Here is a 24,652-nt window from a genome sequence, read left to right as displayed (position 1 = left end):
CTCCAAACACTGGGAACAACAAACCTTGCAAAATGGGGCTGTGTGATGTACTGTTGTGTGATGACCTACGGATGCCCAGGAGCGCTATGACTGGTAAACACACACACACACACACACACACACACACACACACACACACACACACACCTCTGACTGTGGTAAATAGTTTTAAAAGGCTGCTGTTTGGTGGGAAACAGACCCGCCCCTCCAGTGATTTGGCCAGAGCTGTGTGTGGCAGCTGCAAGCTCACACTCGTTAGTCAGATGAATTCAGCAAAGGCCACATCACACACGTACACTCTGAATAAACACACCACATCACACACATGCCTTGGTATGTATACACACACACACGGCAAACACATGCTAGTGTGTGTACACACAGACATAGCACGAGCGAGCACGCACACACACACACACACACACACACACACACACACACACACACACGCCCACATGGCAAAGTACACACACATGCCCTCACACAAAATACATACACTCATACACACAGATCACAGACACACACAGGCCAGGGCCAGCTGGTGAAGGTGATGGGCGGAGTGATGAGGTTTAATCTTAACAGCAGGAACATACTGCACACTGCAGACACACACACACACACAAACAACTGATACCGACACTCATGACAGGCTGCGCTCCACACCAACACACTACGGATACACTCATAACAGGCTGTACACACACCACACAGACTTCTGACACACTGTGGGCAGAACACCAACACACACACACACTCCTGAAAGGCTGTAAAAAAACAGACTCCTGAAAAGCGTTGACCTACTTTACCAGACGAGGGTCGCAATACTTTCATAAATTCCTTGAGCAGACACTACTGTCAGCCTGCAGGAAACCAGCCCCTGCAGACGAGTGTGTGTCTGTGTGTCTGTGAGTGTTCATGTGCGAGTGTGTGTCTCTGTCTGTGTGTGTGTGTGTGTGTGTGTGTGTGTGTGTGTGAGTGTTCATGTGCGAGTGTGTGTGTGAGTGTTCATGTGCGAGTGTGTGTCTGTGTCTGTGTGTGTGTGTGAGTGTTCATGTGCGAGTGTGTGTCTGTGTCTGTGTGTGTGTGTGAGTGTTCATGTGCGAGTGTGTGTCTGTGTGAGTGTTCATGTGCGAGTGTGTGTCTGTGTGAGTGTTCTCATTATGTTGCTTTGCTCCGAGCCTGAGAACTCGGCTGAGACACAGAGAGAGGGTAAAGGAGAACGGTCTCCGCACATCCCTGGCTCTCTCTGTGAGAAACAGTTAACAGGCATATAAAATGTGTGGAGGGAGAGCAGTAACAATGTGGAGGAGCTGCGTGTTAGGCGTGTGTGCCAATGTTGAGGAGCTGCGTGTTAGCCTCAAGACTGGGTGGCTCCTGGCTGAACCTCAGAGCCCACGTTCCCCTGCCATGTCCAGTTAGTGTTAGTGTGTGTGTGTGTGTGTGTGTATCAGGAGTGTGTGTGTGTGTAATATATATATTAATATATATATGTGTGTGTGTGTGCAGGTGTGTGAGCCCCCAGTGACTTGTATGGCGGCAGCCGACTCCTCAGACACACACGTGCATGCACACACACACACGGGCGCAGACACACACACACGCGCGCGCGCAGTCACTGGAGGTGAAAACACACAGGCATGCTGGGACTCGCTAGAGCTCTGACTCACTGAAGCGTCACACACACACACACACACACACACACACACACACACACACACACACACACACACACACACACACACACACACACACACACACACACACACACACACACACACACACACACACACACACACACACACACACACACGTGTGTGTGATGAAACAGACTTTCTAATCCTTGACCGCACCAACTGTTCTCCCTGCTGATCTGCTTTCAGACCACCCTTCGTGCCCCCCCTGCCGCCAGCTCAAGCGAGGGGCATCTGTTGGCATGTCCTGTGTGTGTGCCAACTTCAGGATGAACCCCTCACCCACCAACCCATCCAGTCGGGGGTTTCAGCTGGGATAAAGGGCTTGGGGAGAGTGGGGGGGGGTAGTAAAGCAGATTGAAGGGACTTTCCTTAAAGGCTGGCGCTAATCACTGGTCAGCCTGGTAGGGGTGGGTGTGGGTGTGTGGCGCGGGGGGGGGGGGGCACACAGATGGACAGTTAGTGAATAACGGGCAGAGTGGGTGGGATATATGAAACGGGGGAGGATGGTCAGGACGGATTCTACAAGGTTCAAAATCAAAGGGCTACGCTTTAGTAGACATCCTGGTGGTCTACTATTTAAACAATGCTGAGAAACAGTGCATTAACTGACAGGGCTGGGGGGTAACTATTTACATGGAACAGAATTAGTGTCAAATTACAAAATAAATGTAAATGTAGCGGAGCCCTTGTAGTGTCCTCCTGACCATCTCAGATCTCCCACCCACTCTGGCCGTGAGTCACTAACTATTCATCTGTGCTGTTGGATGGAAACACCCACAGGATGGAGTCATCAGCTGCTCCATCAGCTGACACACACACACACACACACAAAAATTGTCCAATACCACTTCATGGCAACATTATGTTAAACTATTGGCCGTGGTCAACAGGAGTTCTGCCATTTTTTGCTGCCCTATCAGACCTGCCTACCGGAAACAGCTGGGTGGAGAAATTGAAAGAACACCGGCAAATTATTCTGTACCCGTATCGGTACTCTGTATCGGCAAGTACACATGTTATTTTCTCAGTCTGAAAAAAAGTGGTATTGGTGCGTCTCTGGCACACACACATACACTCAAAACACAGACAAGGTTACACACACACACACACACACACACACACACACACACACACACACACACACACACACACACACACACACACACACACACACACACACACACACACACACACACACACACACACACACACCACCTCAATCGCTCTTCTGAGGGTGCAGACGCCAGTTCCCCATATTCGATCTTATTTTGGCAGCAGCCCCAGGGGGGAGAGTGCTGGCACCCTCAGCCTCCCTGCCCACAGACACGTCCCCTGTGCCAGCCCCCAGTGCCAGCATCTTCTGTGGCATCGGCACACGAAACCCAAGTCTATTGTTTTGGTTTCACTCAGACGCTCATTTCTAGAGCCAGAACTCGAGGGTCTGAAATTACAGAGTAGCACTACACAGTCCTCCAAAGCCACATCCTGAATGGACTCCCATGAGCTCCCAGTGCGTTACCACAGCACGACGGCACGCTATCCTACATGACGGTAAAAAACATCTTCAGCAGGAACTTACAGTAACAAAGTAAGAAGTTTGGGATCTGCATGGATGAGTGTGTGTGTGTATGACTTAATGGGTGGTGTGGGTCAAGAAAGGGCCACCATGAAAATACACTTAATTAAATGACACAGATAAAACTGGAATGACATTTTCAGCGAATCACACTGCATCCAATGACACATCCATTCTGGGCAGAGTGGAGGCTCATGACCATCAGAGTATGCCTGTGTGTGTGTGGCGTGTCGGAGGGCGTGTTAATGGGATCAACTGACCTTTGACCTCGTCTGAGAATAAGGCGGAGTGTCTGGAGATGAAGAGCTTGAGCTGCTCGTCCAGGTTGCAGGCCTTCAGGTCCACATCCCACGAGCGAACGCCTGCACAGGGGACACACACAATACACCAGACAATTAGTTAAGGGTTTACATGTGTGTGTCTCATCTATACAATGGCGATGTGTGTGTGCGTGTATATGTATGTGTGTGTGCGTGTAGATGTGTGTATGGGTATGTGTATATATGTGTATATATGTGTGTGTGTGTACAGGAAGGTGGATGAGCAGAAGAGGGTGGAGAGGGTAGAGTGCTGTCAGCACAGCGGTTAATTATTCATGCTGCAGCTTTCAGCTTTCACTGGCCAGCTGAAGGAGCCTCCACTTTAAGCACGCATGCACGCACACGAGAAAGGGACTGACGTCCACCAGAGAAGGACTGATGTCTATAGAGTTCACAAGACAAAGGGACAGTTACTGTTGCCAACCAAAGAGGGAGGGACATCAACCAGAGCACAGGAGAAAGAGACAGTTGTCGATCAGCCTGAGAGATAATTAGTCCTTCATGACAGACATCAGTTCCTCTCCTGTCTGCTCTATCAGACAATGACTGACATTAGAGAGGAGAAAAGAATAGATGTCAGTCAGTCCTAGCCATCGCATAGGGTCTTTCATGACTGGAGAAGCTGAGGCCCAGTAACACACTATACTCCAATGACTGTTCAATGGGCCCAAAGGATACTTTTTCTTTATGAAACTGAACTTCTATGGTCTCATTCCACAGAGATCTTCCATTAGGTGTGTGTGTGTGTGTGAGCGTGTAATATATACATATATGTATATATTTTAGATTTCAAAGCAATTTTAATGAAACCTCTGATCAGTATGAAGGACAACACATACTGTGCTTTGACTGGCTCTTCACTTCCCTCTCCCTGAGGTACCGTATGTATTCCCCCTGTTTAATCCCCACTCAGAGCTGGGGATTAAAGCCCCCCTCAGACTCCCGCATTCCCTGATGACACTCTGGTAAATCAGTGGCCAACACACCTCCCTCACCGTACTCTCCCTCGCCGGGAATATCTGTCCCACTGCAAACTCCTCACTCTGCATCTCAAACCCAGTGCAACAGTGCAAAGGGGTCAAGCGGAGGTTGTGTGTGTGTGTGTGTGTGTGTGCATGCGTGCGTGTGTATTTACATGTGTTTACCTCCGCCAGATGTGCTCTCCATTTCACCCCAAAATAAAGTGTATAATTAACTGCATGAAACAACAGCGGAGGGAGAGAGCCTGCTTCCCTTCATCAGAAGCAGGTCACAGAATACTGGCCCATTGTTTGTGCGTCGCCACGCCAACAGAGCTCTATAAATAGGCAGCAACAGCTGACTGCACAGCAGATGCTCCTACTCTCTCCTGGCAGAGACTGGACAGCCAATCAGATTGAGGACCGGCGTGGGTAAAGTGCAACTGTTGGAGAGCCTGTCAGTTTGACATTGTGCTGGGAACACGAACACACACGCACGCACGCACGCAAGCATACACACTCACACATGCACTCACTGGGTGTGCGATACCAGAGTAGAGACACACACTGGGTCTGCACAGGTGTGTGTGATGCCAGTGAAGGACTGACCCAACAGCACAGTTTCACAACAGAGTTAAGACCAGAGTTGCACACTGGTGCATCATCAAGGCCTAGTTGGAACGACACATGTAGCTTCCATGGAGTACACGTTCATAATGCTCCAATGTGTGTTTATGCTCGGAAAATCTCATTGGAAAGCCCAAAACCAAAGCCGCTGGTTTATAAATGTTATGGCCCACTTGGTGCCACTGTGGCTTACTGTGATTAAATTAAAATTGCAGCTGTGAGAGAGAGACAGACAGAGAGACAGACAGAGAGACAGAGGTCAAGGGCTGAGATAGCTCACTTCCCCTCCCTCTCTCTCACACACACACACACACACACACACACACACACACACACACACACACACACACACACACACACGTGTGAGAGAATAGGACAGGAGGAAGACAGCCCTCCTACTCAGTCTTACACTCTCTCACACACACCCCCTCACTGGGTGAAAGATCTAGACAGGAAGAAGACATCACGAAGACATCACAAACACACACACACACACACACACCACACACACACACACACACACACACACACACACACACACACACACACACACACACACACACACACACACACGCTGGGCAAGTGGACGAGACAGGAAGGAGGACACACACTGTCTAGTGGACAGACTTAGCCCTGACCTCATGGCTGAGTGTCGTCATGCCCACACTGGCCTCTTAAAACACAAAAACAGCCGACGCAAGATCAAATAGCAACTCTCCGTTTGTGTGTGTGTGTGTGTGTGTGTGTGTGTGTGTGTGTGTGTGTGTGTGTGTTGCCCACCATGCTACTAAGAGAGAAGTGAGTCCTGGGGCGTGTCTGTGTGTGTGTGTCGTGCAGACAGACTCGGACATGTGCTATGTTCCACCGCAAGCTTCCTGGTGACATCATGCAAAGCTCCGGAGGTGAAAAACCAGGGCCACTCTGAGTGAGTGAGTGTGTGTGTGAGACAGTGTGTGTGCGACAGTGTGTGTGCGACAGTGTGTGTAACAGTATGTGTGTGTGTGTGTGACAGTATGTGTGTGTGTGTGTGTGTGAGACAGTGTGTGAGTGTGTGCATGTGTGTGAGCGTGTGTGTGCGTGTGTGAGACTGTGTGTGAGACTGTGTGTGTGTGTGTGTAAGGGTCCAGTGTTTAGCTGAGGATTAGCCCCCTAACACCAGGCTTACTTGGATCCCTCTGCATGAGGCTGCGTGTCTGCACACCAGTAAAGATGGCGGCCCTGGATGCCAAAAAGTCAGAAGTTAATAGAGGGGAAAAGGGGGAGAGCGAGAGAGAGAGACAGAGATAGAAAGTAGCAAGTAGACATACAGAAAGAGCAGAGTAGAGTAGAAAGTAGCTAATACAGACAGACAGGAGACAGACAGGAGACAGACAGACAGACAGACAGACAGGAGACAGACAGACAGAGGTCGATTCCCCAGGAGTCTCCAGTGCGGAGACACAGAGGCCGAGTGGATCCTCCAAAGAGCAGCGCTCAGAGATAAGCCGCAGCTCAGAGAGGAACACGCTCGACAGGCCCAAATCCCAAATAGGCATTCCTCCTGCCAGCTAGTGCAGGCTGCAGAGCAGCCGGTCCACAAACCAGACAGCAGTGCATTGAGGCAGTCAGGCAGTCAAGGCCCGGAGCTCAGCCGCCTATGTGAGAAAAGACCAGTCTGACCAGCCATGGCAAAACTACTCAGAGGCTGCTGATCTGAGCACGGCCCGGCCAATAGGGAACCGAATCCAAGACAGACCAGCGGTGGTAGAGGCACTCAGAGGCTGCTGGTCTGAGCACAGCAGCCCAGCTGATGGAGAGAGAATACCAGTCAAATCAGTGATGGCAAAACTACTCACAGGCTGTTGAATAAGCTGCTCGATTTTCCAGCCAAATTATATGCAGCTAAACTTCACAACAACAAAGTAAAATGGAGTTTTTCCTCGAACGAACATCTTGTTGAACTTTGGTTCTCTTGAAACAGTAAGAATGGTCATCACAGATTTTGAACTGCGGACAATGTGATTTAACAAAGAGAGCAGAGTGGAGGACATTTCAAGTCCACACACATGCTCTACCAAAAAATAAATGAGCGCTTCACCGGTCACCAGCTGGGGGAAAGTGTGTCTGTGTGTGTGTGTGTGTGTGTGTGTGTGTGTGAGAGAGAGAGACAGTGTAGCCCCCTTTTCCACCATCTGTTTCGGAGCAATCATACACCCCTTCCCAACAGCATTACTGCAGCCTGTCAGTACAAGGACACAAAGCATACTGGGCTAGCTTGCTAGCTTGCTTTTGTTTAGATTAGGGTGATACGACACAACTTTTCATCTTTATTTCTTCATACAGCACGACCTCAACTGGTCATCAAGTAGGTACAAATTCAAAATAAGCCAATTTGAATCTGCTGCTACAATGCAAACACTAAATCACATACAGCTTAACCAGACACCCAGACCCAGCTCATCCCACCCCCTATGGTCAGACAGTACATGAGACACCCAGACCCAGCTCATCCCGTCCCCTATGGTCAGAGAGCACATGAGACACCCAGACCCAGCTCATCCCGTCCCCTACGGTCAGAGAGCACATGAGACCCCGAGGGCAGGTCTGGAGACAACATGGTGGAATTCCAGTGGTGGACTTGCCCAATCTGACACAGAAGAGGATGGCCTTCCTCGAAAAACAGCCGAACTTACCATCTTATCTACTTCAATGGGCACTGCTTCGGTCCAATGCCTTGTCAAACCAGAGCTTACAGCTAGACTGGGACATGAGAGCGACAGGCCCAATTCTCATCTTTAACAAAATTATCTTCCTCCTTACTTATGCTTAGGCAAACTTCCCACCCGTATTTCAGACACATTTCTCATACGGCTGCTCCTTAACGAGAATCAGTATTTATTTCAGACACATTTCTCATAGGGTTGCCCCTAAACATGTATCAGGATTTATCTCTAGCTATTGTCAGTCCAGCATACTCTTCCTCCAAATAGTGAAGTACTTACATGAATCAGCACTGTAGCGCTAGTAGAGGAAACTTCTAAGAAAGATTAAAAACATTATCTTGCAGCATTGCACTACAGAGGATATATAATGACCCAACACTCCTGATAAGCAAGAAAAAGTACAAAGGACAAATGTGGAGAGTGGTTCCGTTGAGCAATGTAAAGCAGAAGCTATCGTATCTAATGTAGGGAAAGGAGGAAATGGATAGCAGTGTGAGAGAGGAGGGTGTGTGTCTCCTTCTTGTGCACACACACAACACTCCAGGCTGAAACCATGTGACTGATACCAAACACACACACACACACACACACACACACACACACACACACACACACAAAGGCGCTGCGTCACTTCGGACACAAGAACAATAAGCTGCACAGATAAGAAAAAAAGTATGTGTGTGTCAGTGAGAGAGAGAGACTGAAACCAAGAAGAAATGCTTTGAAGTGTCTCCTACCTTTGGCTAGCCCTTATGCTACGCTGCGGCTGGCCCTAATGCTACGCTGCAGCTAGGCCACACATTTACTGCAGCTTTTCCTATGCAAACACACCTGCTGACCTTTCAACACACAGATGAGACGTGTCCAGAGCTAGCACACCTTGGTTACACACTGTCTGACATGTTGACATCTGTACGTACACACACACACACACAGGTAGAGGTATTCATCCCCCCACACACACACACACTTGAATGCACATATACAGACACACACAGACAGATAGTGGATTCTGGTGCGCCTTAGAGCTTAATGCTGTGGGCCCTTGTATCTCTTAACCATGTGAGTTATGCACCGTTCACAGGCACTGGGGGTGCTGGGGTTGCGGAATGCATGAGGGCGTACACACACACGTCTGTGAGGAAAGCCATTTGTGCTCTCCTGCACTTTGGCTCAGCCAAGCTGAAGTAAGCCAGCTGCATTATTAATGCTCTGCAGAGCAGCCTGGACCTCCATCAGACACAGCAAGATCTCATGGCCATGGGCACACACACACACACACAAGAATGCACACATACACAAACACAAGCAATACAAAGGCACATACGTGGACATATTCAGACACACACACACACACACACACACACACGTTTCCCTTATGACAATGATAATGCCAGCAGCACTATTCACAGACAATGGCATTTCTGGTAGAGTGTGGAGAAATGGTTTACAGTTGATTCAAATGGCTGAAAGGCTGAAGGATTCCATTAGCGGGTGTTTAAAACAGAATTGGCATGCAGGGCACCCGGAGAACAGAGACATGCCAGTCCCCTGCTGAGATTCTAATGATAACCCACTGCTAGAGTTATGAGTATTCAGCATCAGGGCATAAAGACAACAATGGCTGCCATTCAGACCAAAGTTTAAACATTACATGCAGCTATGCATGCTAGAACTAGACAACCAACTAGATATACAACCCGATATTTAGGACAGTGGACAAACTAACAGCATTTAGAGATGGAGACCATTATAAATCGTAAATTAGTGGGATATTTTCAGCCAACTACAATAGACTACATACATTAAATGATAGTGAAACCCTCACATTGGATGCCAAATACTGTCCTAAAACACTGCTGCCCTGGACATGACATCTCAGTCTTTATTGTGTGTATGAGGCAGGATGACCCAGGAAGCACCTGGTTCTGGAACAGACCCTTGTGGGCCGAATCAGGGTCACATCAGGCCCAAAGCCTGCTGCTACCTGACTAGAGTCAGAACCTCAGACACACTCCAGAACCCTGGCTCCGTCATGACCAGGAGAAACATGGCCTTCCTCCGGAGAGTGTGAGCTGATGGAGGATTCAAGCAAGGAATTCAAATATTCATCCCCATAACACACACACAGACACGCAAAGAGCTGTGCACATGTTCCAACAGTAGTCAAACGCACTCCAAAGGCATTGGCCAAACTAAATATTTACTGCAGCTCAGTTCAGAGAGGAAGAAGGCAAGACTAAGCAGTAGGGAGAAAAGCGAAGAGGAAAGGGAACAACAACTTTTGAAGGGCTTGTTCCAAAAAACGAGCAAAATAAGGTCATAAACCCAACAGACCACCTCAGGATACACCTGGAGCTTTGACCCAATCCTCTTGGACAGTAACACTGCCAATACTGTCAAGCAGATATTGGTTTTGATAGACTAACTGCTACTCCTTTTGTGGGCAAGATTTGAATTTGCTTAAGATGGGGAAATTCATACTGGGGCTTAAAACTTTGCAGACTATCAACAATACTGCGACTATGTGGCTTTAAATATGCTTGTGTGCGTCAAATCTGACATTACCGCTTTTGGAACGTACAATTTTGGTTACAGCCCTCGACTCCGTAGAATTATTTGGTCCTCGATCGGACTGAAAATGACTGGTTGATGGAAAGGAGCTTTTCACATAAATGCCTGAGGACTTTCAGTGCAGTACAGTTCTGTCCGGAACAGAAGTTGGCCCAAAATAAACCGTCTTAAAGAGAGAACAAAAGGGAAGTTCACACTGACAGAGAGCGTCATGTGATGGCACAGTGATGTCTGAATGTTTTATAAGGACTTCGGGGGAGAACGTGTCCCCCATCTGCAGATGTGAGATCCCGTTTCATGTCATGGACGCCGTCGGATAGTATACTACGCTTCCAGTGGAATTGTATCATACAATCATTCATCCCCTTTGTAATCTACTCCAAATAGCCACGGCAATGTATATTCCATTGTGAAATGGAAAGGCTACATTCATACATTTTAGGCTGCCTGATAAATGATTCCCTCCATGTTGTATGTAACGTTAAACTCAAGCGAAGAATCACCCAAAGGGCTTACTGTAGCTGTAACACATGGCGCGAGGACATGGCTGTAGGTTTAGACATGAACAGCAAGTTCTATTTAGCTCAAGCCATCGCCAAGAAGAAAAGTAGGCTATAATTTCAATGATTTTGGAAACTACAACATAAACATATAGGCCACACTCATACACACAATATACATTTGATACTGCAACACAGACATGTGTTGTTGTCCAAACGACACGGGGGAAATGCATTAAAGTGATCTGAGGGGATAAAAAAAAGCAACTTTGCCGCATCCTCAGACCTACCATTCAACCCCTCCCCACACACACTTCCTACTCCAGCTTAACACGTACAACCACGTGTACTGTGATAAACTTTCCCCTTTCCCCATTTTCGCAAAGTACTACACAAAACTCACTAACCAGGCAGAGAACGCACTACCATAGCGGGGAATTGAAGTGTTACAAAGGAACAAGGTTGCTCGGTATGATTCGAAATCGGAACTCAGTAGCCACAATGTTTCAACCGCAGACTGTCGCGTTTATATGGGGATGACTGTGACGAGGGAGTATTCACCTGAATGCTAAAATATGAACACTCTTTTTTACAGTGCCAGTAGGTCAGCGGAGCGCGGGCTGGCACTTATTCAATACTCAGCTTACAGGAGAATGAAGCTCACTTTACCTCGTTCAATCTCTGCAACCACGAAATCCACAAATCCCGTCCGACTGTGCTCTCCGACTATGACAAGCAGAGAATACTTATCGTTGCTAAATCCTGGATGGGAAGTTAGGTTCGCTTTTTCCATTGCCTCCACCTCATCAGTGTGATCTGTCGCCATGTTGCAAAGTTTAGTCTAATGATGTCATCTGAAGACACCCCTGCCTTATCTCACGGGGCGGAACCGGAACGATTGACACTTCTTCCCACCAATCTCACAGACGGCAGAACAAGTTCTCATTCTCCAAAAAATTCCCAAACGTTGTGATACATTTTTTCTGAGACGATACTCAAATTTCCTAAAATGTTAATCACAAAACCAAAACTTGAATGTGAAAAAAACCTTACAATTCTTTGAAAAAAAAAACCATATTCAACCCATATTCTCCTCTGTCACAATGAAACTTTGTCCTCAGACAGGACACAATCTATCCGTTACACTAGTATAATTTAGGAAAATATATCCATCGCTTGCAAAACTACCCACAGCCCTTGTCCATGACCAATGGAAAACACGCACCAGTCCAGTCACTTAATCAATATGACATGGACCAGATTGTATTCTGCATGAGCACGTGGAGGAAGCAGTTCTTTAATATTATTTTTGCCGGCAGTACAAATCCTAAACCATTAAGACAATGTAGTTGTTTAGAGTTTTGACAATTTCCACTGTGGTACCAAGGTCAGAGAAAATCTCTAAACTAGCTTATGAGAACATTTCCAAACACTTAACCTGCTACGGACAGTGTGCAATTAGGCATCAAGCTCGTTTTCAGAACAATTCAACAACTGTCTCATTGTATTTCTACATCCTGCAAATGCAGCACTGAACCCCATCAGAGAGTGTATCTGCATGTTGTTTGTGTTAAAGCGATCCTACTTGTTAGTATATTTAAATTCTCCAACATTTATTTTCTGTTTTCTGACATTTCTAAACATCTCACTTAACGTTTTCAACATAGGCTGCTGAAGTCAGACTGCCAGTAGACATTTTAACTGAAAAGTATGTTATTCTCTTCACACAAGTTTATGTCACCGACTTAACAATTAGACAGAGAGAGTTCCTAGTGCTGGGAAACAGATTACTTATATTTCTCCTTGACTTCACACAAAATTCCGCGAGCCCACAAAACTGGAGTCTAAGAATAATCCCTTCTCAAGTTTAGCACGCCATCTAGTGGCAGTTAGACTCATTGGAAAAGGCAGGCAAAGTTTTCTCGTGTCCGTTTGTGAGGGTCTCCAATAAAGATGTTTTTATACAAATATGCATTTTTTATTTAAGTACAATAATTTATATTTACATTACCAATAAGAATGCATTTTATTTCCACCGTCATTTTGAGGTGGGTTAAATGGGTGTCAGTAAAAGTTTCACAAAAGGCTTGATGGAAAAGGACACAACTCAATGATGATATAATGGCATGTTGTTAAAATAAATAGATAACGACAAATATTTTAACTAATGTAACAGTTTCAGGCGAAACATCTTTACAAACACTTCAGCACATTAAAGCTGCAGGACGTTCCTCTCGGGCAACTGCACAGCTTTCCAATGCGCGCGCCCTTGCGAACGGCACACTGCTCCCCAGCATCGCACTGCACAAAACAGACAACAAATGCACTTATATAACAAAACAAAACGTGATAGAAGGAACATAAACCATCGCCAAGTTCTACTGTAGAAAACGCTCAACATTTTCACATACAAAAAAGCAACAAGAAACAAACAGACTTAACTGAAAAAGTGACATTAGACCAACATACCGACGGAACCCAGCCCAGTTTCTTTTCTGTTGTTGGCATTTGTTTGTTTCTCAGCTTTTCGAGAACTTCTTGGAGTGCGTCGATCTAAATAAACATCACAAGGCAAAACAAAAAAGTTCAAGTAGACTAATGGGCTACAATCATATCCAGTTGTGGGCTAGGCAGTGGTTAGTTACCTACTGTGTAAACTTTTTAAATAGGGCAAATACAAAACAATAATAAAAGACATTATTCTTACCAAATCTTTCTCCTCTTGAGTTTTGATGATGGAGTCTTCAACTGAACGAATTTCGAGAAAATCCTCGCAGGTAACCCAGGAGATCCACGCGCAGCAGGTGAAGCCAAGCAACAGAAAGCGTATGCTGATCATGTTGGTAAGCGTGGCGCAGGACTTCTCGGGGTTTGATGTCTAGAGGAAGGGTAGAGCTAGGCGATCATTTCGCACTGGCGTTTTATATAACGGGACAGCTGGTGACATCATCTGGATAACTTTAATATTTATAACCCTTTTTATTATATTGACATAGTGTAGCCGTCTGACACTTGGTGCGTTACAACCTATAGCCAAGGGTATGTCTACATAAAACCGAAACACCATTTGCTTGAGCAAACACAACTGTACTTAGACAAATGCTATATCACTGTCCGAAATGCAATAATTAGAAACAACTCAAGTCTCAGTGTTAACTGATAACTATTCCAGTAGGCTAATACTTCAATGGACACATTTAATGTCAGCCACAATTGTACGAACAGAACTAAAATTAACGGTTGGCTATTGCTGGCTGACATGCTGAACCCGATCTAACACTACTGGCCTTATCTTGTGGACATAATTTGGCCTTTGACTTGCAAGACTGTGCGCACTTTGGTGTATCCGGCTGATTTACGTCACCAACAAAGAATATAAAATATTTAAGTGTTTGCTCTAAAATGTTTAGCCCCAGCTAAATGAGACATTCTTGACCAAAGAGGGAATGAATTTAAGACTTGTTTGAGGAAGGTGGATTATTTGCAAATGCTTTTGAACAAAATAACCAGCTCTACTGGAAGAAAAAAGTAATTAGTGTATTAGTCGTGGGTGTTCTTTATTTACTGAAGTAATAATATCCGGAGGGACTAAGAACTCTTTTTGGCTTTTTCCACTGAAATACAAAGTGTTCAATTACTTCCTTATCTGATAAATGATAGAAGCGCTGCTTCTCCCTCTATAACATTAAGCATAATGAACAGTGGACAAACAGTTTATTCAATTGTTTATCGTACAAATGAGAACAAGAACAGGACAAATACATAGATTCATGTACACGTTTTAAATTCCCAAATCTGACAATGCACCGTAAAGACACTTGCTGTCCTTGTCAGACATCCGGTCAGCATCCACACATTAATAACACTTGCCACTCAGAAATATTGATCAAATACTGATCTTCCAAACCATATTTTTTGAAAAAGTGCTACAAAAAAAAAATATCAAAAAGTGCTGTGTTTTAAAGTCCTGTTGTACACAAAACAAAAACAAAATCCAACAATTCATCCACAAACATGTCATATAATCTGTATTTGGAGTTGGTGTATTTAATCCTGTCGTCATGGAGACATGATGAACCAAGTTCATAGGTCATTCTTCAGTCTTCAGCGCATACTCCATTCCACTAAGGGCAACAAGAGAAAACCTTACACTGAAGCAGCAGCCTGCGCACGGAGCATCCCTAACCATAGACATATATAGACCCTAACACCTCTCTGCATACACAGACATGTGGCTCTGAACCAATCACACCTCTGCATACACAGACATGTGGCTTTGAACCAATCACACCTCCTGTAACTGATTCATCCTTACTTCACTCTTTTCTTCTTCTTGGTGTCCATGTCCAGACTCATGTTTGCCTGCTGCAAACCCTGAGGATAAAGTTCAACAAATCAAGGGATTTATGAAGTATGAAAACTGAGGTGATACATAAAATAGTCTAAAAGTCCTTTCAGATGTGACATCTCAGTCTACAATGATCATCCCAATGCACCTTTTTAATTCTCTATCCAATACACATTTTAATCAAGCAAACTTGAGTCATTAGCAACCTCCCAACAGCCAGTGAAGGCAGGAATAATGACTGGGTTGGCGCTGTACTTGACTGGATCTCACACACACACACACACACACACACACACACACACACACACACACACACACACACACACTCAGGTGTGCCCGAAGGCTGACCTTGACCTTGACAGGGGCGTAACAGGAGTGTATGAGATTTATGAGGAGCCTCTCACCATGTAGTAGCCTGTGTGATAGCCGCACAGATACCAGGAGAGCAGCATGCTGGAGAGGGAGGCCACATCATCCTCTGGCTCATCACAGCCCATCACACCTGCCTTACCTGCCGGCCAGGTGAAGGCTGGAGGGGGAGGAGGGGGAAACATCGGGGCATCCTACAAAGGAGAACCATAGTTGGGTTATCAGTGACCTGCACTGAGAAGGGTTTACAAATTACAATCAGTTAATGTGCATTAACTCTGCTAATTGAAAAACTACAACAATGGCCATTTACTCTGCTAATTGAAAAACTACAACCATGGCCAAACGTTCATTCAGGCGAAAGGAAAACGGAGAGCAAACCATGAAATCACTGCTGAACTACAACAAGGAACAAACAGCATGAAGCAGCTCACACTCATTACAAACTCAGACATGCAGACACACATCCATGCAGACACGCACACACACGAATACCCTACCGGGAGCCCCATGGGGGACATTCCTGGGGGCGGGAAGGGAAAGGGGGGGCAGTGTCCTGCCCCTCCTCTGCTGCGGGTCTTCTTCCCCTCCTCTTCACCTTGGTGCTTACTCTGCCAACCCACAGAAAGCACACACACACACACACACACACACACACACACAACCAAACACACACACAAACACTTTTAATGATTCTGTGTAGTCCGACACTGGGGATTCTATTTACATTATAGTTGTTTACTGCATAGTGTGGTGCAGCTAACTGAAAAAGTTAGAAGAACCACCATCACCACCTCATCTGCCCTTCAAGGCAATTATACAGAGACCCTGGAAATGGTAAGACTGTGATATACAAATATAACTTTATTATGTATGCCAGCGCTTCATTTGCGAAGCTACAGGTCACGGGGTACAGAGGGGTGCTGTTCTGATGGGTCAGGGGAGAGAAAAGGGGGGGGGTTTGCAGTGAAGGGTTAGGGTTATGGTGCAGTGAAGGCCCGACGTCACTCTAGCTGGTGTTTTCAATGGGAAATAAATAACAGAAGAGATAACATTCCATTTTACACAAAATGTATTTCCAGATTGTGACAGTGACAAGCAGGGGTGTTGGCTGGATTGTTAACCAGAGACCAGATTGGATGGATGGAAGGGTTTGGATTTTGTTTACAACTATTAAATACAGATAGAGAACGTGAAATTGCTTGAAAATTGAACTGTAAATTAAAATATGTATATTTCAATTTTAAATTATTTTTGTTTTTACACCAGAGAGGGAACGGATCCATGCAAATAGGTACTAGAAGGCACAAAGTCAAAAACAGATGCATAGCCACTCACAGATGTGAACCCATGTCTGGATTTCTCCGGGATCTTTGTGCCTTTAGCTTTGCCATCCTTTCTCCTCCAGTCAGAGCTGTTGCTGCTGCTGCCATCACCTGGAGTCTCTTCCTGGTCCTACACAGAGAGGTCACGACCAAGGTCACATCTCAGCATTTTACTCACTATTTAACATAGGCCTATGCTTTCATCCCAGCTACACAAATCTTTTCTTCTAAATAAAAAGCACGTAAGAGCAAATACAACAAGGGGCAGGATATAGTGTACCACCCTGTAAAGGGCTGAAACATCACTATGGGGCAGATCCATGCCACTGTTCTGAATGCACTGGTAAAGTCATAACAGGCAGCCGAGTCTGTGCATCCAGCCCAACTGGGTTTCTACACTCCTGCGAGTGTGTGAGTGTGAGTCCTTCCCACCTGATTGTCCGCTTCATCCTCCGTCTGGGATTCTTCGGGAGGGAGTAAGGCACACAGCTCCAGCTCTTCCTCATTCTCATAGACATCAAAGCGAACCCGGCACTGTTCCCCCTTGACCCACACGACCACGCCGGGGTACACCAGCCCGTCCTCCGACCACACCGCCCGGCAATGGGAGCCCAAGGCCCACTACCAAAACAAGAAAACGGCTATTAGCCAAACTACCTCCTCTACGACAGCACAACCCTTCCTCCGGCCGTTGTATAGCATCATTAGTACGATATATATACGGCCAACCAGTGTGTAGAACAATTCATGCACAACAATTATGGATTTCTATCAAGTCACTTGCTAAGGAAAGTATCTACACATGCCGTTTTATTTTTCCTATATGACTATTTAGTTGCATCGAATAAGTGATAAAACTTTTATGTATAATATCAGAAATAACATATAAATCTCTATCCATACACACTATTAATGCCTGTGCCTCCTATTCTTACCTGGAATAACACTTTATGCTTAAAAAAAAAAAATACATATTCCTATGCTAACAGTCCATACCTGATGAGACTGTTTTGATTATTACATGTAAATCAACAGAAAGTAGTCATCCGCCAGCTCACCCGTCTCTCTCTCCATGGCTGTTCAGGTATTGCAGGAAGCAAAGCGCTCAAGTCAACATCCTCCTCGTTACCGTAGCCTTCAAACTGCACCCGACATCGCTCCCCATCCAGCGAGAGGACAACAGCTGGATACACTAGTTCATCCTCCGACCACATGCACCGGCAGCTGGACCCCACCGTCCACCGCTGCTATGAAACACAGCAATGGTTAACAGCTCAACACACTCCAGAGGTAGCAGAATCCCAATGTTATGAATAAGGGTCTGTCTAGTTCTAGTCAAATAGTCGCAGTAACCTTTGAGGCGGACTGGGAGGCATCAGACGCTTCCTTGTGAGGCGTGTTTGCTTGCAGCGTTGTGCTCTCTGGGTCGTCCTGTTTCCCATCGCCACTGTCCTCTCCAGATTGTTGGGCCTTCAAAGACAAATGAATAATTGGTACACTACACAGGATGAGGAATTTTGTAAAGAGAACACAAAAAGCATATATAAGACGGTTGTCTAACTAGCAAACTTGGGCAAGTGACTGTACTAGGACAGGTGAATTACCTGAACAGACCGGACAGCGCTATCATATGCCTTCACAAGTGCCGAGTCGTCCTCTGCAAACGACGCAGGTCCACCTCTCTGTAAAAACAATAACACGTTATCTATCAATAGGCTCTCTCATATCTGCCGGTCAGATACGAGTTAAATGCTGCTCCTGACGTTGGATGAATTGGCTTATCTAGCAAGTGAAAGCTACACACCACACGCCCAAGTTAAAGAATGGTATTACCATGTGGAGATGAAACGTGTAACGTTAGGTTAACGTAAACTTAATCGTTTTCTACAGTGACTTGTTGAACACCTTTAGGATTCCGACAACCCTGTAGGCCTAAGTTAACTTGTATATGCGCCTAGTGATCTAGCTACTAGTGCACATGCTGACTATTCAGGCTAGGATTAGCTAAAATAGCCCTCTTTAAAAATGAAGCTGACACTCGAGGATGATGTGTAACGAAGAAACACCTTCAAATACAATACTAGTTAGCAGTTTATCTAAGTCATCTAACAAGCCGTAAAAAAGGCCAGCTTATTGCTAAAATGTTAGCTTGATAACTAGCTCGCTAACTGATTTTGCAGCATGGCTAGCTGTCAGGCAGCAGCACACTTGTATGAAGCAACATTGAACTTACTTCAGCGTCATCTCTTCGAAAAACGACAGCTTCGGAACAGTGGGCCATTTTGCTATTAAACAAAAAATAAATATTTGAACTTCTGCATTTATTTTCTCATCCCCAGCATAACTACTGAAGGCACAAAAGTTCCAGCTCTGGATACAATTCCCGCGGCTTGCAGAGTCGAACGCTGCGCTCGATGGTCGTCACGTCACGTGTGACTGAACAGAAGGCGCTGGGAGTTGTAGTTTGACTTTTTTAAACTTTCTTTCTCGCTGCCTCTTGGTCACATGACCTGTCTATATTTCTTTTCGTTATGCCTATTATTAATCAAATTAAGCCTATTTCACTTCGTGGCCTGAGTGAGTAGCGTCAAAAATAACGGCACATCTGAATGAAGTCCCAGTCCGTCAGAAAGGTGATAAAGGTGAATGTGTGTAGGCCTATTAGCTCCCTGCAGAGATCAGCTATCCCAAGGCTAAAGAGAAGTGATAACTCTGGCACGTTGGCTTTTTAGCCTACACACTTGCCTTGATTCCTCAACGTCTAGGACTGTCAAATAACATAGGCTATGTTTGGACAGAAGCTTATTGCAGGCTCCTGAACTTCCTGTCGGGTCCATCCATGGCAGTCACGCATTTAGACCTATGTGATATAGCCTACCTAAGTTAAATTGCCAGGCAGGCTGATTTGTCTGATTGTATTTGCATTATACAAACATTTTTGCTTGTAAGAATTGTTTTCTTTGCCCTCGAAACTCTAGGCCTATTCATCAGGCTTGATTGATGGTTAATAGGTTTCAGGCTCTTTTTAAATTATCATGGCTTACGCCACTTTTGCAATATCGCTGCACGTGGAAACATTAAAGAATCCAGTTAGGGATTATATGAGAAAGATTAATTTCCCATTCATGTTCAATTCATTAAGGTAACACTTGACACTATCACAGGCTGAGTGATTTTTCAATAGATGTTTCGACTGAATGATTAATTCGACGCCTTTCAATTTAACGAGCCAAGCAGGATCATTCAGCCTAATAGCTTAACTTTTGGGATCAGTTTACTATCAGTTTTTTCCTATGCAGTCATGTGATATGGTCTCCATATTTAAATAAATTGAGACCGAGCCGGTTGGGGCATAGCCTATGAACAGCTGTGGACCCAGTACATTTATATTAAGCCAAATTGATAGCCTAAATAATCTTAATAGATTGTTTTAACAGATATGCAAACATCCAGGCTAAGACGCGTCTGATCATAAATCCAGAAATTGAAAACAGACTCTTTGTCTATAGCCTATTCGACGACTTTAAATATAGGATGGGCTATGCTATTAGCTGTAACATCTTATTCTTGAAAGATTATTTGTGTGAGAGCTGATTCTCTCGTGTTGTCGGGAATCGTAGCTTAATTAATTGATCCTTCTGTCAGTTTTCAAATAGGGCTACGGCATTTATAGCAGATTTGTCTGTTTGTTTCTGTTGTTGCTTACATAGACCAAAACCCTATTAAAGACGTTGACGTTGATGTTGGCCGTAGCAAACATATTTTCATGGCGAACGAGTCCCATGTAACCGACAATGACAATCATCACCACTGAGTGGCACTCTTTGTCAAGACAAAAGCTCAGCATTAATTTTTAGACCTTTAAAACCCATTTCTGCCACTACACATTCTTTAAAATTAGTTTTTTTGTTTCTAATTTGCAATTAAATATTTGGATACGCATACTGTCATTTTGCACAAAAACTAACTTTGCAGAACGCCAGACTTTTCATAAACATGATCATATGTCATAACAAGACTTGTCGTAACATGCCCCTATTGATGTAATACAGTTAAGGACCACAGAGGGGCGAAGTGAGCTGTGATTGATGCGGTTCCTTTTTGTGTCATAATATTGATCTGCCTGTATGACAAATTTCCAATCGAGCAGTAGGCTCATGAACTTGCTGTACACTGTTTGTATTTACTTACTGGTTGATTTCACGATTTAAAATTCCTAGGAAGCCAGCTAGCTTTTATATTGATACAAAAATAATGGGTTTCATAATAGCTAAGGGAGTGCCAAATAGCCTAATAATAATCTATAATGGTGTTATAGGGGCCTATATTGGTGCAATTAGATGCAATGAAAGGAAACTAATTTGAATTGAAGATTTCGTAACATAACACAACGAGGCCCACTTATAACTTGTAAACACCACTGATCCTGTGACTGTAAGTCTATAATTAAACAGAACTAGAACAGCCGACTGAGGTAGCTTTCAGGTAACATGCTTTCCATACCTTCTCGAGTGTGTGTGAGATACAGGGGACTGTTGCGCTGCAAACATGAGGAGTAATCCCATGCAATACATGAATTTAAGACGGTCATATTTAGACCCCTTAATTACAATATTGATTTAAGAGAACATCTATTCAAACCCCTATATAGGACTTCTAAATGTGCTACTAGCCATGAGCAATACCTATGCAGTGCAAAATGACAGTGCCACGGTCCTTGCCGGTATATGATTTGGCATTATTTAGTGTAATTTCACATCATAATAGGTTAGACCAAAATTTTCCTTTAGAGGAGTTTGCAAATACAAGTATTAATAGGCCTACTGCAGTGTAGGCATGCATATTTCCAGTGGCCCAGAGTAAAGACTTATACACATAGAGAAACTGAGGAAATTCCATGGGACTCAACAGTGAAGTAAACAAATTGATATGCGGGAGGGGAGGAGGGGGATTCTCTGAACACCCCACGTGGGTTCCAGACATGCGGTTACATAGGCCACCAATCACGGAAGAGATGGTAGACTTTTGTCGAGAGTCCCTGTCCAATAGAAGCGCTAACCTTTGAGAGACCACGCCCCTTGTGAGACTGGATATATAGTTGCCGTTTCACACGGTTTCGGCAGAAACTAACTCAGCTCAATACAGCATCACAAGGACTATCTGCACTAACTGTGCTGGCTTGTAGATCACTCCACGGAAACACATTGGATTACTTACTGCAAAGACTCCGGACGAGTTCGATTCGGAATTTACTTTTTGGGGCGATTCCTGTGGATTATAAACTTCAAACCTCTGAATTCAATATGACACTGGAAGAACTCGTTGGATGCAACATAACCGATAAGAAGTAAGTAATCGTGCATTTGCCGGTGTTTGTTTTTGCAAGCTTGTTCAGCTCAATTGCTTGCAACGGAGGTAGCCCAACTAACTTGCAAAGTTTCTAATTAGGTTACTGTAAATCATAGGCTATATCAAGATATTACTGCTGTTGCAAATAGGAAACCAAAGCCTATGTGGTGAACAGACCTTTAACAGTATTTTCTTGCTTTTTCTTACAGAATGGAGACCGTGAGTCAAGCATTAGAAGAGCTGCTGGTAGCAGCCCAGAGGCAAGACTGCCTCACTGTAGGAGTCTACGAGTCTGCGAAACTAATGAATGTGTAAGTATACTTTGAGTACTACTCTCTTCACGGCAAACAAATATTTCATATGTGCAATATTGAGCGGATGGAACATGTTTGTCTAATATGAAACATTATTTGTGCTCTTACAGTGATCCAGACTGCGTGGTGTTGTGTGTGCTAGCTACGGATGAGGAAGATGAGGATGACATCGCGTTGCAGATCCACTTCACGCTCATCCAGGCATTCTGCTGTGACAACGACATCAACATCCTGCGTGTGTCCGGCATCAGTCGCCTAGCTCAGGTCCTGTGCGAGCCAAGCACCGCTGACAACAACGCCAACGAGCCGAAAGACCTGCACTGCATCCTTGTCACGGTAAGCTTCCCTCCACATGTTTGACGCTATGAAGCACAGTCTTTAGCAACAGATTGCATTCTAACTTGTCACAATGCAGAAATATATGGCTAATCTTCCTCTTTTCATCTATTTCGCAGAACCCTCAATGCCAGCCTCTCAAATGCCAAGCTCTTCAGGAGGTGGGCAGCTACTGCAAAGAGAGTCGCTGCAAGAATCAGTGGGTGCCCTATCTTTCCCTGCAAGAACGCTGAACACATTTTACCGCTATTGGTTGGCCAAGATGGAAAAATGGAACGAGAACCGTCATTCTTGAAGAATGAGATGGGTGCTCGCGGTGGGCTGTGTGTCCGCTGAGGACGGGGCTGTTCTGACTGCTGATTCGTCACGCGAGGGGGCTGCGAATGTGAGAGGAACGTTCCAGGGCTGAGTGCGTTGCGCATGTGCCCCGTTTTTCTTCCTCCACGAAAAGGAAAGTAACCTCGGTGGAGAGGTGGAACGAGTCGTGACGAGGGTTGCCGCTGCTGCTTGCCCAAGCTGTGTCAAAGCACGCGGATGATGGCAGCGGCGTGGGCGCGGGCGCGGGCCTCTGCTTTTCAGTGCGTGTCAAAAACTGTATGCATCGGTGTTGACTTGAGACCCCATAACTGGTCGTGTGTAACCCTTCGCCTTCAACTTGTGGACAGTAGTCTTCAGTGGAGCGCGCTGTGAATATTGTACTGTTGGACTCTTGAGTTTGAAAGCTGTGTGACAAGGATCAGCACACGTGGAATGCAACTGCTGACGCAAGACTGAGATGGAAACTAGAAACTGCAACATGAAATCCTCTTTGGTATTGATGAAAGGAAACTGCACATAGCTGAATGAATTATCTGTTAACTTATTGCTCATAACTTAAGAAGAGTAATATATGTATTTGACTCAAACTGTTTGAAAATAAATTATTGAATGAAACCTCATATACTCCTGAGTTGTCCTTCCATTTTTAGGTCATGGGTGTGTTGTTTAAGTGCTAACTTCAACTGGGCACAGTGAACCTTGGTTTTGGTCATCTGGCTCTTACCAGTAAATAGGGATGAAGGGATGTCGTTTCAACACCATCTGTACATTCATCATTCCCACACTAGATGGTTGTCATTTAGATTTAGCACCTGCATACTCGTCAATCTCAACGTGTAGCTATGGTTGTTAAAGCCATATAGAGTTGAGGCAGAGCACTAAACCCCTAATCTATTTCTCCGTCACTATGCAAGCACTAGAGCCCCTCGGCACAGGCTTGAGTTAGCCCAGGGAGAGGCCAGCACTTCCCTGCTTCCTGGTAAGTGCGTCATATCCTTAATGTCATGACACTGTTGTGACATCGTGGGCCTGGGTAGGGGAGAGGCCACTGACGCAGGACTTTTGTTTGACTTGGCAGACTGACCGAAATATCCCAGGATGCAGCAAAAATCCAGCACAGAACTGCCCTAACTCTTAGTTTAGCGGCGCACAATCAGCCGCTAATCATCCTGACCATGGGAGGGAGGAGTAGTACACTGTGCTGATTCAAAAGTTCACCATAAGTGTGTACCCACAGAGCCTCTGCACGGGAGAGCTGGGAAAGTTAAAACAGCTGCTATATACACTGACACAGATCATGACATATCAGGCTAAGAGACTGCAGGTGCTTTACTCAGAACT

At 45.2% G+C, this 24,652-nt stretch overlaps 4 protein-coding genes across 6 annotated transcripts in view; 1 reads left to right on the top strand and 3 right to left on the bottom strand.

Annotated features, from left to right (window-relative positions):
- map1sa (microtubule-associated protein 1Sa) overlaps positions 1-11,891 on the bottom strand; it is a 28,728-nt gene extending 16,837 nt beyond the window's left edge. Inside the window, exons 1-2 of the mRNA XM_031574748.2 lie at positions 11,622-11,891; positions 3,531-3,632 (exon numbers count right to left, since the gene is read on the bottom strand). Of these exons, the coding sequence (XP_031430608.1) occupies positions 3,531-3,632; positions 11,622-11,778 (259 nt within the window). The 5' untranslated portion in view covers positions 11,779-11,891. The remainder of the gene's footprint in view (positions 1-3,530; positions 3,633-11,621) is intronic.
- A 1,017-nt stretch (positions 11,892-12,908) lies between these two features.
- On the bottom strand, positions 12,909-14,158 carry cart1 (cocaine- and amphetamine-regulated transcript 1). The gene is made up of 3 exons (XM_012823191.2): positions 13,660-14,158; positions 13,422-13,505; positions 12,909-13,253 (listed from the first exon to the last, which is right to left on the bottom strand). Exons 1-3 carry the CDS (start codon positions 13,789-13,791, stop codon positions 13,146-13,148), a joined length of 324 nt encoding a protein of 107 aa, XP_012678645.1. The 5' UTR covers positions 13,792-14,158; the 3' UTR covers positions 12,909-13,145.
- Positions 14,159-14,649: 491 nt separating this feature from the next.
- On the bottom strand, positions 14,650-19,835 carry LOC105896453 (survival motor neuron protein-like). 3 transcript variants are annotated; one of them, XM_031574746.2, is made up of 11 exons: positions 19,740-19,835; positions 19,228-19,279; positions 18,599-18,676; positions 18,348-18,464; positions 18,053-18,241; positions 17,427-17,615; positions 17,008-17,124; positions 16,170-16,280; positions 15,705-15,863; positions 15,268-15,326; positions 14,650-15,076 (listed from the first exon to the last, which is right to left on the bottom strand). In XM_031574746.2, the coding sequence occupies exons 1-11, from the start codon at positions 19,829-19,831 to the stop codon at positions 15,043-15,045; spliced, it is 1,197 nt and encodes a 398-aa protein (XP_031430606.1). In that variant the 5' UTR covers positions 19,832-19,835; the 3' UTR covers positions 14,650-15,042. The 3 variants fall into 3 exon arrangements, with proteins under 3 accessions (XP_031430606.1, XP_012678667.2, XP_031430607.1); XM_012823213.3 differs by having other exon boundaries at positions 18,053-18,238; positions 19,740-19,832; XM_031574747.2 differs by lacking the exon at positions 19,740-19,835 and having other exon boundaries at positions 19,228-19,479.
- A 2,287-nt stretch (positions 19,836-22,122) lies between these two features.
- On the top strand, positions 22,123-23,931 carry LOC105896452 (growth arrest and DNA damage-inducible protein GADD45 beta). Its single transcript, XM_012823212.2, has 4 exons — positions 22,123-22,341; positions 22,553-22,654; positions 22,768-22,993; positions 23,113-23,931. Exons 1-4 carry the CDS (start codon positions 22,298-22,300, stop codon positions 23,224-23,226), a joined length of 486 nt encoding a protein of 161 aa, XP_012678666.1. The 5' UTR covers positions 22,123-22,297; the 3' UTR covers positions 23,227-23,931.
- Positions 23,932-24,652: the final 721 nt, after the last annotated feature.

Source organism: Clupea harengus, chromosome 10, assembly GCF_900700415.2.
Source record: "Clupea harengus chromosome 10, Ch_v2.0.2, whole genome shotgun sequence".
Taxonomy (NCBI): Eukaryota; Metazoa; Chordata; class Actinopteri; order Clupeiformes; family Clupeidae; genus Clupea; species Clupea harengus.
The sequence above is the reverse complement of the archived record's forward strand: the minus strand, read 5'-3'. Positions and strand labels throughout refer to the sequence as shown.